We start from the raw sequence: 11,000 nt of genomic DNA on the forward strand, positions 1-11,000 counted from the left end.
AAAGTCAGAGCAATGGAGCGTTAAACACTGTGATTACCTGTGATTTATGCCAGTGTTGAAAACACTACAGTTCTCCATGCTGACAGACAACAAACTGGTTGAACGTGTGTGAGTCTTTGTGTGTGTGTGTCCTGTCAAACTGGGGGTGTGCTCAGCTGCGTGAAAATGAGAGGAAAATCTAACATTCTCCATCTCGTTCCCTCCCATATACCTTTACTCGCTGCTGGAGGCTCCTTAAAAGGTGCTGCCAGTAGTGCCTGTCTGCCTTATCATCACTGTCTTGGCAGAAGGAAATTATACCCAGCTATTATAGACGGAGAGACCGCAGTCAGAGGAGTTAAAAATTTCTGACTACAGGACATCTTTACAGAAACGTAGTCGTAGCCTCTATTAGGATGAAATTACTTATGGAAAGCCTTCAAATCAAGATGCTGCTGTATGTAAACATCTTGATACTGCTCGTCCGGGATGTTGCTCTGTCAAGCATCCTGACCACACCATCAAGAGGATGTCCAACCTGCACAGGAAAGCCCGTGGGTTTGAACGTGGCCTCTCTGGCTCCTGGGGAGCCGTGCGGCGTCTACACTCTGAACTGTGCCCCGGGTCTGCGCTGTGAGCCTCCCCAGGATGAGCCGAGGCCCCTTCGTGCCCTGCTGGAGGGCAGAGGAGTCTGCAGCAATGTCAGCAGCACCACACCGACTCCACAGGTCTACCCTGCAGGTAAGGCATACAGAGCTGCTTTATTAATGACTTTCTCTGCCTCATCTGTCGACTGGACCCTCTATATATGTATACAGCTCTCCTCTACGGATTTCAGTGTCATTTCAAATGTTAGGTATTTTTTTATTCATGTTGTTGCTGGGAGTTATGTGTTTTGTGAAGTAAAATGCGTTTAATTAGTCTGAAGCTCTGTGCACATCATCAGCTGATGGTGCTTCAATAAGGTTTGTTGCAGGGCTGAGTGGATGAATGAGTAACTTTGGTTTAGTGGTTTTGGAAAATTACCAGTTTCACACCACTTTGGATGTGATTGGATAGCATTGTAGGCAGGAATACAATTTCTGTGTTGAATGGTCAGAAAACACTTTCATTGTAACTTTTCATTACTTTTCCACAGATGTGGATTTTATCAATCTGACTGCTTTTTGTGTGCCACAAGTTAAACATGGAACAAAAGGATGCACAATAGCTACTTGAACATTTCCTTTTGGAACTTTAGCAAAGTAAATAATGTCTGTTGTATTTCCATTTGTCTGACCGTAGAACCAGCGCCAACTGAGGAACCCAATGAGGTAAAAATGATCTATATCTATTTCAGCAAACTGTAAACTGTTTATCGTACACTGTTAACGCTACATGTATTCGTCTCTTCCTGCAGGCTCCCTGTCGCAAACTCCTAATGAAAGTCATCCAAGGTCTTGATGCCCATTTATTTAAGTCCCATCATGATATCTACATACCCAACTGTGATAAAAGTGGTTTCTACAAAAGGAAGCAGGTAGGACTCTAAATAAAGAAAAACCATGTAAGAAAATTCAACTTTCATTCCACGTATTTAAACTAATGATATTTAGTTTGTATTAGACAAACTACACACGTATTATTGTATTTGGTTGACTCACCTGAAAGGATAATATCTGGCCAGGTGGATGTATTATGATGATTAAGAGACAAGTCAGAAAACTGTGCATTAATGGCAATAGAAAGTAAAATTGAACTTGTCTGTTTTCCTACACTGTAAAAAAAAACGGCCTCATTTTACGGTATAAAACTGGCAGCTGAGTTGCCAGAAGTTTACCGTCTTTATACGGTAAAAGTCTGGCAACCAAAACTGCCAGTTTTTTACCGTATTTCTAAAATACGGTAAAATTCTGGCAACCAAAGCTGCCAGTTTTTTACCGTAATTCTAAAATACGGTAAAATTCTGGCAACCACAGCTGCCAGTTTTTTACCGTATTTGCTAAATGCAGGATTTTACCGTATTTTTGAAATACGGTAAAATTCTGGCAACCACAGCTGCCAGTTTGTCACCGTATTTTGTAAATGCAGGATTTTACCGTATTTTTAATATACGGTAAAATTCTGGCAACCACAGCTGCCAGTTTTTCACCGTATTTTGTACATGCAGGATTTTACCGTATTTTTAATATACGGTAAAATACCGTACTTCCTAAAATATTTTAAAAAAAATAAAATGTGGTTTTGCCGTAGTAAATACGGTCATGCTGACTGAGGCATAATATCTACATGAGTGAAAAACACATCCAGACTGTATGATATATTGACATTTTATTGTAAACCCTCCCCCCCAAAAAAAACTTATGGTAAATTACTGGTCTCTGTTCCTACCAGAATTTTACCATACAAATTATAGTACAACAACCAAGGAAGTGTAACTTGTCAAGCATTTCTATACAGAAAGTTATAAAGAAAATAATTTCTAATTAAACAAAAATACAGATTACGAGTAATCCACTTAAAGAAACAATTTCTATTTAAAAAGTCAAGTTAAAAAAAGAACTGATTCTATTTTATGTCCAGTTTCCTCACGGTATTACTGAGATCTGGAAAACAAAAACAAAACAAACAGTATGTGTCCACATAAGAGATAACATATTGTAGAAGACAAAATGGTGATAAAAGGATTCTTGTTCTGGGTTGAGAGTCACAAGTCGCTGAGATCAGACGTTGCTCAGGATGGTTGTAGTCTTCCCAGTCACAGGTTGAAATTGAGACTCGCATGTTGTCAATCGGGTGTTTCCTCTCTGCTGGAAAACAAAAAGAAAAAGTTAGAAAGATGCACTACATGAACATCTTATTCGCTTAAATGTTTGTTTCACCTTTGTTGACTTGCATATGGACACAGGTACTTCAACCAGGTGGTGTGATCATTTCTGACTGAAAATTCAGTAGTTAAACCTTTGTTTGTTGTCAACAGGTGTGATCCTCTGGTCTGCAACCAGACAAAATACACAAACAAAAAACAAATAAAAACAAATATAACTGTTTTAGGCAATTTATGAAATAGATACTCACCATTTATCTGAGTCTCATGAAGGCCAATAGGTTGTCTTCAACCATTTATGTAAGTTACATTTCCTGCAAGCTAGCAGAAACAAAGCTGTAAATGTGAACACTTTTCATACAGGCAAACAAATTGATACAGCTGAGACAATTTATGCTAGGTTAGTTTTTCTCAGTCACTTTTGGTGCATTTCTCGAGTCATTGTTGGCATTTACAAAACAGTAAGCGCATTTCTCAAAACAATTTGTAGAAACAGGAAAAATAGCATTTGTTTGCTTTCAAAATCCTTAGTTCAGCTCTTAAAATCCTGTCTGTTAACATATCAGTGACTCAAAATAATAAGTTATAGTCTCTCTATGTACAGATAAGACAGTCAAATCGATTAGTCATGAGAAGAGACTACAAAAGGATCATTTACGCCAGTGTTTCTCAACCCTGGTCCTCAACGCCCCCCTGCTCTGCATGTTTTAGATGTGCCTCTACTCCAGAACAGCTGATTCAAATGATTGGATGACAATCAAGTACTGCAGAAGCTTGTTAATCATCCAGAGATACAATTCAGGTGTGTGGCAGAAGGGAAATACCTAAACCTGCAGGACAGGGTGACGCTGAAGACCAGGATTGAGAAACACTGATTTACGCTTTTGCTATAATTTATTCATGGACCATGCCATGGTGATTCAGAAAGAAAAAGACAGAAATGCAGAGAACAAAAAAAGTAGAAAAGGAGCCACAGGACAATCTCCTCAAGGAAAACTGTACAGTGCTGTAGAAATTACATTACATTTTAATTTCCATAGTCACTTTGTTCCTTAACTCCACTGAGGAATCTTTTTTCCTCAGTGGGGTTAAGGAATGAACAGTAGGGTGGGAGGACCTCCATCAGCATCATGTTGTGGGTCTCAGCCATGTCCTGATGTTGGACTGATGGAAACTGGCAGATGTCCTCAGCCTCTTCTGACTCTTCTTCTGCTTTCCTCCCAACTATTTCCTCCTCAGCCTCACTCCTCTTCTTCTCTCTGGCTGTTCACTCTGCCCAGATACTTGTTCATCAGTTCTCAGACATGTAACATTGTGTTGTCTTCTGACTATATAGAGCATAATGTTGCCAACTGATGGTTCACAAGATGCACCTCCAATCTGTTTCAGAAAACTGGTTGATCGTTGGTTGAGCTAATGGTTCATACACTGACCTGTTAGAGAAACTCAGGACTCACTTGGGAGCAATTTACCAATTCAGGACAGATTTAGAAAATAATAGAATATAAATTAATTAATATATGATTCACATTATGACAACTTTAAGACTTATGCATGTTAAGACTTACACAATGAACTGATGCTATTTTGGAAGTTGAGAATTCAACACAGACACGTTGTTGTCCTGTTGTCCTCATTTTCTGTATACACCCTTTATCCTCCGGGTCAAAATGACCCGTCTTCAATAAACCCCCAATATAAGCAGCTTAATTGAATTTTAAACACCAAATTCTATCTTGTATATTGTCACTCACCACAAAATGTGTGAATACTTGACTTTTCCCTCTCCACTTGAATTTCTATAGCTTAAGAAAAAAAATGTGCAAAATGAGTTTCGAATGCATTTTTATTCATCACAGTGACTAATTTTCTTTTACTTTTCTCCAGTGAACAAGAGGATGTACAATACAAAAATATGAAAAATAACATAACCCATTCAACTAATTGGCACATGTAGGGCAGTATGCAAGTGCACAGCCTTTGCAGATATATTTCTTACACCTGCAGCACACAGTATGTGTTTTACAGTCTGAGGGCAGAACTGACATCTCTTCCTCTTACTTGGCTTAGCTGAGGAAGTGGCTGTGGTAGATGGATCCTCAGGTTGATCAGGAGCTGCTGCACTCTGAATAGCTTTCACAACTGCTGCTGAGGCTTCTGTGTGGGGGACATGCTTCCTTCTTTCAATGAGTGGAGTTACAAGTGCCTTTCCTAGCTGCTCCAGGAACACCCTCTTCTTGTTGTGCTTATGAGACATCCAGGTTGGGTTGATCTCTATCCAAATCACAAAGGCATTGTAGGAGGACACATCAATGATGTTGTGGAAGATGACCAGGGGCCAGCGGGCAGTCATTCTTCTGCAGCTATATGCTCCAATCACCTTATCTAGGTTGTCCACACCTCCTTTGTTTCGGTTTTATTCCAGGATGATGATTGGCTTCCTGTCCTCACGGTCACTAATGTCGCCGTCTTTGTGCAGTGTGCTCAGAAGAACTACATTCTTGTTTTTCTTTGGGAGGTAGGAAACTAGAGTGGTGGTGGGTGTGAAGGCAAACTTTGAGGAGAAGACCTCTCTCTCCTTTGACCCAAGCAGTGCAGGTGGGAGCTCAGGCTTGTTCTTTTGAACTGTACCAACCATGGTGATCTTCCTCTTCAGGAGCTGCTGTCCGAGTTCATAAGAGTTGAAGAAATTGTCACATGTCACATTGTGACCCCTCAGTCCCTCTGTCACATCAAGCACAACTCGCAACCCCTGGTTCTTCTCTGGGCATCCACTGGTTGACTTCCCAGTATAGACTTGCATTTTCCAAGCATAGCTTGATTCAGAAGCCACCCATGACTTGATCCCATATTTTGCTGGCTTGCTGGGCATATACTGCCGGAAAGGACAACAACCTTTGGACAAAAGACATTAGCATCAGTGATTAGTATCAGTGTCACAGAAAACAGTCAAAGAAATCAATAGTGAAAATCACTTTTATTACAAATATGAAAACAGATTACCTCTAAATGGAACCAGTTGCTCATCCACTGTTACATCAGGCTCTGGATTGTAGAGGTAGGGCAACCGCTCCACCCACTTGTCCCATACCTCTCTTATGGCTGCAAGTTTGTCTGTCATACGTCTTGCTGGTCTTGATTCACGGTCATCAAATCGCATCAGTCTTGAGTAGGTGTGAAAGAGTTTGACTGGCATTGTGGCTCGGAAAATTGGCCTTCCACTCTCTGCTCACTTCTGCTACTGATTGATCTGAGACACAACTAAAACTTTGTAACATTTTATGGTTTGTAAATAACTCTGTGACCTTGATTTCAACTCCATTTGCCTCACGGGTCATTTTGACCTGAAGACCATCTTTGTACCTTTTTTTGTACAGCTTACATGGAAATGAGAATAAAAGCAACACTGAACTTTTTCTATTGTCTGGGCCAATCTAGGAAAAGTCTTAAAATCTCAAGTTAAAAAAATTACATTTAGGGGATTGTTTGGGGGGGGGGGGGTTTAACACAGTGGCGGGTCATTTTGACCCGAGGACAACAGGAGGGTTAACATATTTTGATCAAGACGATAAAAGCAAATTACAATTATAAAAGCATAGAAGTGTACATAACCAGCTACATGATGTACAAAAGCAAAACTTGCAAAACTAATTTTTTTGATGTGCAGAAGTGACACAGTAATTTGAAGATTGAACAGGTAGTTTTAAGAATTTCAATTCTGTTCTGAGAGATGCACCCAAACTGAGAAAAGCTGTAAAATATTAATATTTAAATTCTCTTATCTTCAAATCCTTCAACTGTCATGGACCCAGTGACTTTAGTGCAAGTATTTTGGGTGTGAGAGTCAAGAGGTCAAAGGAAAATATTAAATAATATCTCTGATGCCAAGCTTTATACTTCTAAGTATTACCAAAGTATTGAAACAAAAGCTAACATGTTCTTCAGAGATTTAACTTGCATGCATGAACATTTCACACTCAAAGTAATTCAAATTAATTATTGAACCAAACTTGGAAAAAGTTGCTTCTGCCATTAACAATAACTTTAAGCACATGTAGTCTGAAGTAGACCAGAAATATAATCTATGCAGCCGTTCCTACAGAAACATTAATGGAAGTGTTGCATCTGTGAAGATTAAATGTTCCATATAGTAAAAATATCTAGCTGCAGTGCATGTACATAAACAGCATGGCTCAGAAACTACACATTTCTTTGTCAGTTGGTTAAAGTTAGCTAACTTCAGTTGAAACCGTGAAAGGGACTCACCTGTGATGTGTTGCCCTTCTCCTCCTGAACGTGCAAAAATAGCAGAAATTTGATTTCAAAGACAGTAGCAGCATCTTGACAAGGACCAGGCCTACTGGGCTCTCAGCACCCTAGTTAGCAACCTTAGTTAGCACAGTGACTTTACTGTGTTGAGTTCAGGACACCACTACAGGAACAGAGTTAAAAGAATCTTGCTGCTGATGCTGAAGGATCAAGCAGCAATGCAAACTAGATAATTATTTGTTTACATGACAAAGAACAGTCTCCATTTACTGTAAACCCTACTATTTATCACAATTACAAAATGAAAAACTCTCTAGACCAGGGGTCCCCAAACTACGGCCTGCGTCATTTGGTCTGGCAATGCCGGATCTGGCCCGCCTCCTCATACCAGAGAGCATTCAGTGTATTTTTTCATATATTGTATTTTCTGGTTTGTGGATTTCTCTTCAACCACCAGGGGGCTCTTGAGCAGATGTTAAACTAACTTTCCCTCAAATATATACTAGTCAGTCCCAGTCACCGTTTCACTCACGGTTTTTTCCATTTCCATTCTGGGTAAAAATCTATCTAAAAGCGACCGCGAATGTGTCGTAGTCAGCAACCCCCCCCCCCCCCCCCCCCCCCCCCACCCCCCCCACCCCCCCCCGTCGACAGTTTCAAAGACAGAACAGCCCCCCCCCCCCCCCCCCCCGCCGACAATAAGTTTCTAAGGTATCTTTCTCCAAAAACTAAGACCGGCCCCCGAGCAGAGAAAGGAACAGCTATGTGGCCCTCGCAGGAAAAAGTTTGGGGACCCCTGCTCTAGACTATTCTCTACTAATAGCACAATATTCAAAACCAAGTGTGGGATTTGTGAAACTTCAATGATGGGTGACTTTACAACTTGTATGATTTTGGATAACACTAGAATTGTTCTTTATTGAAGTTTCACAAATCAGATAAAGGTTTTACAAATCCCACACTTGGTTTTAAATATTCTGATATGAGTTGAGAATAATCTAGTCCAGATTTGAAGAGTCTAGGTGTTGTAGTTTTTTAGCTAGAGTAAATTAAAGATGCTGATTGCAGTGAAAAATTAGGTGGAATTGCCCTTTAGCCATTTCCCAAATTGGAAGCAGCAATTGGAAACCAACTTCAGCTTCATTCAAGCAAGAGGGGCTAACATACAGTTCTCTTAATGTTAATGATCAAATGCTCTCATAAATGATGGTGGCGTTGGCTGTAGGAGTTTGCTTTGCAATCGGTGGATCGCCAGATCGATGCCTGGTCTACTGCTGAGATTTCAGTTTGGTGTATTAAAGGCATTATTAAAAAAGAAACCAAAATATCACACCAGCATTCTGTTCTTTGTAAAAAATTATTTTGCAGTCTTGTTTACGCTTTTACATTGTAGATCTAAACATCAGCAAAATTTGTAATTTTGGCTGATTGCTACTGTTAAGTTTAGGGTAATTAACTGCTGGCAATATTACAATTTTTTAAGAACTTTACAATTACTTATATTTTTACACTATATTTCTGTATTTTCTACATTCGTGACTGTCACAATTATTTAGGATATATGTTTATTCAGTTATGATAATGCCATGTATTTTCTACGGCAGTATAATGCTGTGAATATTCTGGTCAGTAACTGCTGGCATTTTACAATTTCTTACCGTAAATTTACTGACTTTCTTTGCAGTTTCGACTTACGGTAGTTCCATGTAATTTCTACGGTAATGCCATGTTTTTGGATACGACGGTCAAACACTGTTGGTTTTTTACAGTTTTTTACCGTAAATTTACTGACTTTTTTTACAGTGTACCCCTCCTGTGTCCCTGGAGATTTTTTTTGCGTAGTTTTGGCTACATTGATGCTAATTGCTAAACATGTAGCCAGGCTGTATATTTTGGGGTGAAGTTCCATTTATGTTTTTTTTTTTTGTTGTTTTCTTCCAGTTGTTTTCATGACTTCTAAACTAAATAAAAATAACCATTGCCCCATTTTAAATACACTATCACTGCATCTTGATTAAATCATAATTTTGCCATGCTCAGATCTGCATGTTTCTGGGTGTGCCAGGGAACTATTTGAAAAAAAAAAAACCACAACAAAAAAACTCTACTAAAGAAATAGAGCTGATTAAAATGAATGTTGCTGACAATTCCAGAGCTGAATGCCATTAATAAAAAAAAATGTTTATATATTTATGATGAAAGAGCAATTTTGCGTCCATAGGTCCCAGGCGGAGCAAAAAAAATGAACGACTTGCCCTCCTCCCACTCCCATATTATGTAGCTCAAAAACAAAGTCATTTCCTGAACAACCTGCCTCATACTAATTCTACTTTTTCTTATTTTAGATGGACTTATCTTTTCATAAAAAACTTAAGTCAGTGATTTGTATACAGTCATACACATATTCCTTTTTATAAGATTTTATAAGATTGTCAGTCATCAGACAGAAAAGTGGTAGAGAAGAAGGGAAGATATACAGCAAAGCTGCTGGGGTCATGACCTGAACCCCAGACTGAACTCCAACTAATAGCCTCCACAGCTACACCATGTGGTGCTGCAATACACTTTTTTAAAAGCCTTTAAATCTTCTAGTGTAAAATGTGATTCCTCTGACATCAGTAACTTCAACCCCATATCCCAGATATATTATTTTGAAATAATATTAAGCTTTAAAGGTTGAACGTAGTCCTACAGAAACAAGGTGTTTTTGATTAAGCACTGATTCTTGCTCATTTGCTCTTTATGTGCAGTGCTGGTCGTCTCTGGGGAAGCAGCGTGGAAAGTGTTGGTGTGTGGACGAGAACGGCCTCCCCGTCCCACCGAAGACTAAACAACAGGGCAACGTGATTTGCTGAGGAGCAGGAAAGACGTCACAGATGAAGGAACATCGGACTAAAACCCGAACTCGCCTTTCATACGTTACATTTCTGTCAGAAAGCAGATCATTACGCATCTCTTGCGAGGAGATGCGTGATGATCAAACTTTGTCTCCTGACGCCCTCTGCTGAATACACTCAGATTGTGCTGATTTGATTCTTTCGCTTTCAGCTGCATTGCACATTCAATGGAGATCGGACTGCAACTAAAAGTAATCCAGCTAAAATTAAATACAGAATGAAAGCATGTCAATTATGAACCGAGTGCCACAAATTCAGCCAAAAACCTTTAACACTTTTATAAGCAAATTAAAACGTCCAGAAATCAGTCACATAACATTCACAAGCTAGTAATGAGAAATTACAAACTCTTTTACGACTGTGTTCAGGTTCTATGACATTTACATATTTTCAGTATGCTCCTCCTTACTTTCCTTCGAAACCACTCTTTTTTAAAAGTACCTGCTGCATATATAACATGTCGCCATATTTATGTGACTGTTTAAACGTCTATTTATGCTAAATTGTTCATTATGTTAGTGTTACATATAAAAGCAAACACTAGGACTCCTTTGAGGGAACTTAGCAACCTGAATGTTTTTTATTTATAACATCAGTGACTTTTAATATTGGTGATGATGATTGATAATTTTAGGTAGTATTACAATAATGTCCTTGACAAACTGCTTTTTGTGTAATGTATTCTTGTGAAGTAAAATATTGTACAAAAAAAATGTATTCTTTTTTTCTGCATAAACAAATGGACTCATGATAAAGAAGTCAACTAGCTGCCTAAAAAATTATTAAATACCTTTGGGCTACTTGTGTTTCCTGTAGCATTTCTTGCAGCATTATAATTGGCTGCAATACAATTGACAATTTTATTTCTTTATGAATGATACACATATCTTTTGAGACAGGATCTTGTATTGGACTTTAACATACGGGAAAGTGTTATCTGTCCTTTCTAAGAAGAGTCAGAACACTTACTGATAACGTCTGAGGCTACAAGATAATCTAAAAGAGCACATACTGATGAGAAGGAGATTAAGTGAAAGAAAGCACAAATA

General features: G+C 38.9%; 2 protein-coding genes and 1 long non-coding RNA gene across 3 annotated transcripts; 1 reads left to right on the plus strand and 2 right to left on the minus strand.

Annotated features, from left to right (window-relative positions):
- The first annotated feature begins 391 nt into the window (after positions 1 to 391).
- Positions 392 to 10,886, plus strand: LOC111605868 (insulin-like growth factor-binding protein 3). Its single transcript, XM_023325248.1, has 4 exons — positions 392 to 720; positions 1,264 to 1,292; positions 1,379 to 1,498; positions 9,805 to 10,886. The coding sequence occupies exons 1-4, from the start codon at positions 396 to 398 to the stop codon at positions 9,907 to 9,909; spliced, it is 579 nt and encodes a 192-aa protein (XP_023181016.1). The 5' UTR covers positions 392 to 395; the 3' UTR covers positions 9,910 to 10,886.
- Positions 2,586 to 3,184, minus strand: LOC111605869. Its single transcript, XR_002751872.1, has 3 exons — positions 3,037 to 3,184; positions 2,841 to 2,953; positions 2,586 to 2,768 (listed from the first exon to the last, which is right to left on the minus strand). It is a non-coding gene; the product is annotated as an uncharacterized LOC111605869 (long non-coding RNA).
- On the minus strand, positions 4,640 to 6,123 carry LOC111605867 (piggyBac transposable element-derived protein 3-like). Its single transcript, XM_023325247.1, has 2 exons — positions 5,789 to 6,123; positions 4,640 to 5,680 (listed from the first exon to the last, which is right to left on the minus strand). The coding sequence occupies exons 1-2, from the start codon at positions 5,979 to 5,981 to the stop codon at positions 5,202 to 5,204; spliced, it is 672 nt and encodes a 223-aa protein (XP_023181015.1). The 5' UTR covers positions 5,982 to 6,123; the 3' UTR covers positions 4,640 to 5,201.
- Positions 10,887 to 11,000: the final 114 nt, after the last annotated feature.

The sequence above is a fragment of the Xiphophorus maculatus genome, chromosome 20 (genome assembly GCF_002775205.1).
Source record: "Xiphophorus maculatus strain JP 163 A chromosome 20, X_maculatus-5.0-male, whole genome shotgun sequence".
Taxonomy (NCBI): domain Eukaryota; kingdom Metazoa; phylum Chordata; class Actinopteri; order Cyprinodontiformes; family Poeciliidae; genus Xiphophorus; species Xiphophorus maculatus.

Coding starts and splice junctions, on each gene's coding strand:
- LOC111605867 (XM_023325247.1), bottom strand. CDS start 5,981: ATGCCAGTCAAACTCTTTCACACCTACTCAAGACTGATGCGATTTGAT. Junction 5,681..5,788: donor GCAACTGGTTCCATTTAGAG/GTAATCTGTTTT, acceptor TTTTGTCCAAAG/GTTGTTGTCCTTTCCGGCAG.
- LOC111605868 (XM_023325248.1), top strand. CDS start 396: ATGAAATTACTTATGGAAAGCCTTCAAATCAAGATGCTGCTGTATGTA. Junction 1,293..1,378: donor CAACTGAGGAACCCAATGAG/GTAAAAATGATC, acceptor CTCTTCCTGCAG/GCTCCCTGTCGCAAACTCCT. Junction 1,499..9,804: donor GTTTCTACAAAAGGAAGCAG/GTAGGACTCTAA, acceptor CTTTATGTGCAG/TGCTGGTCGTCTCTGGGGAA.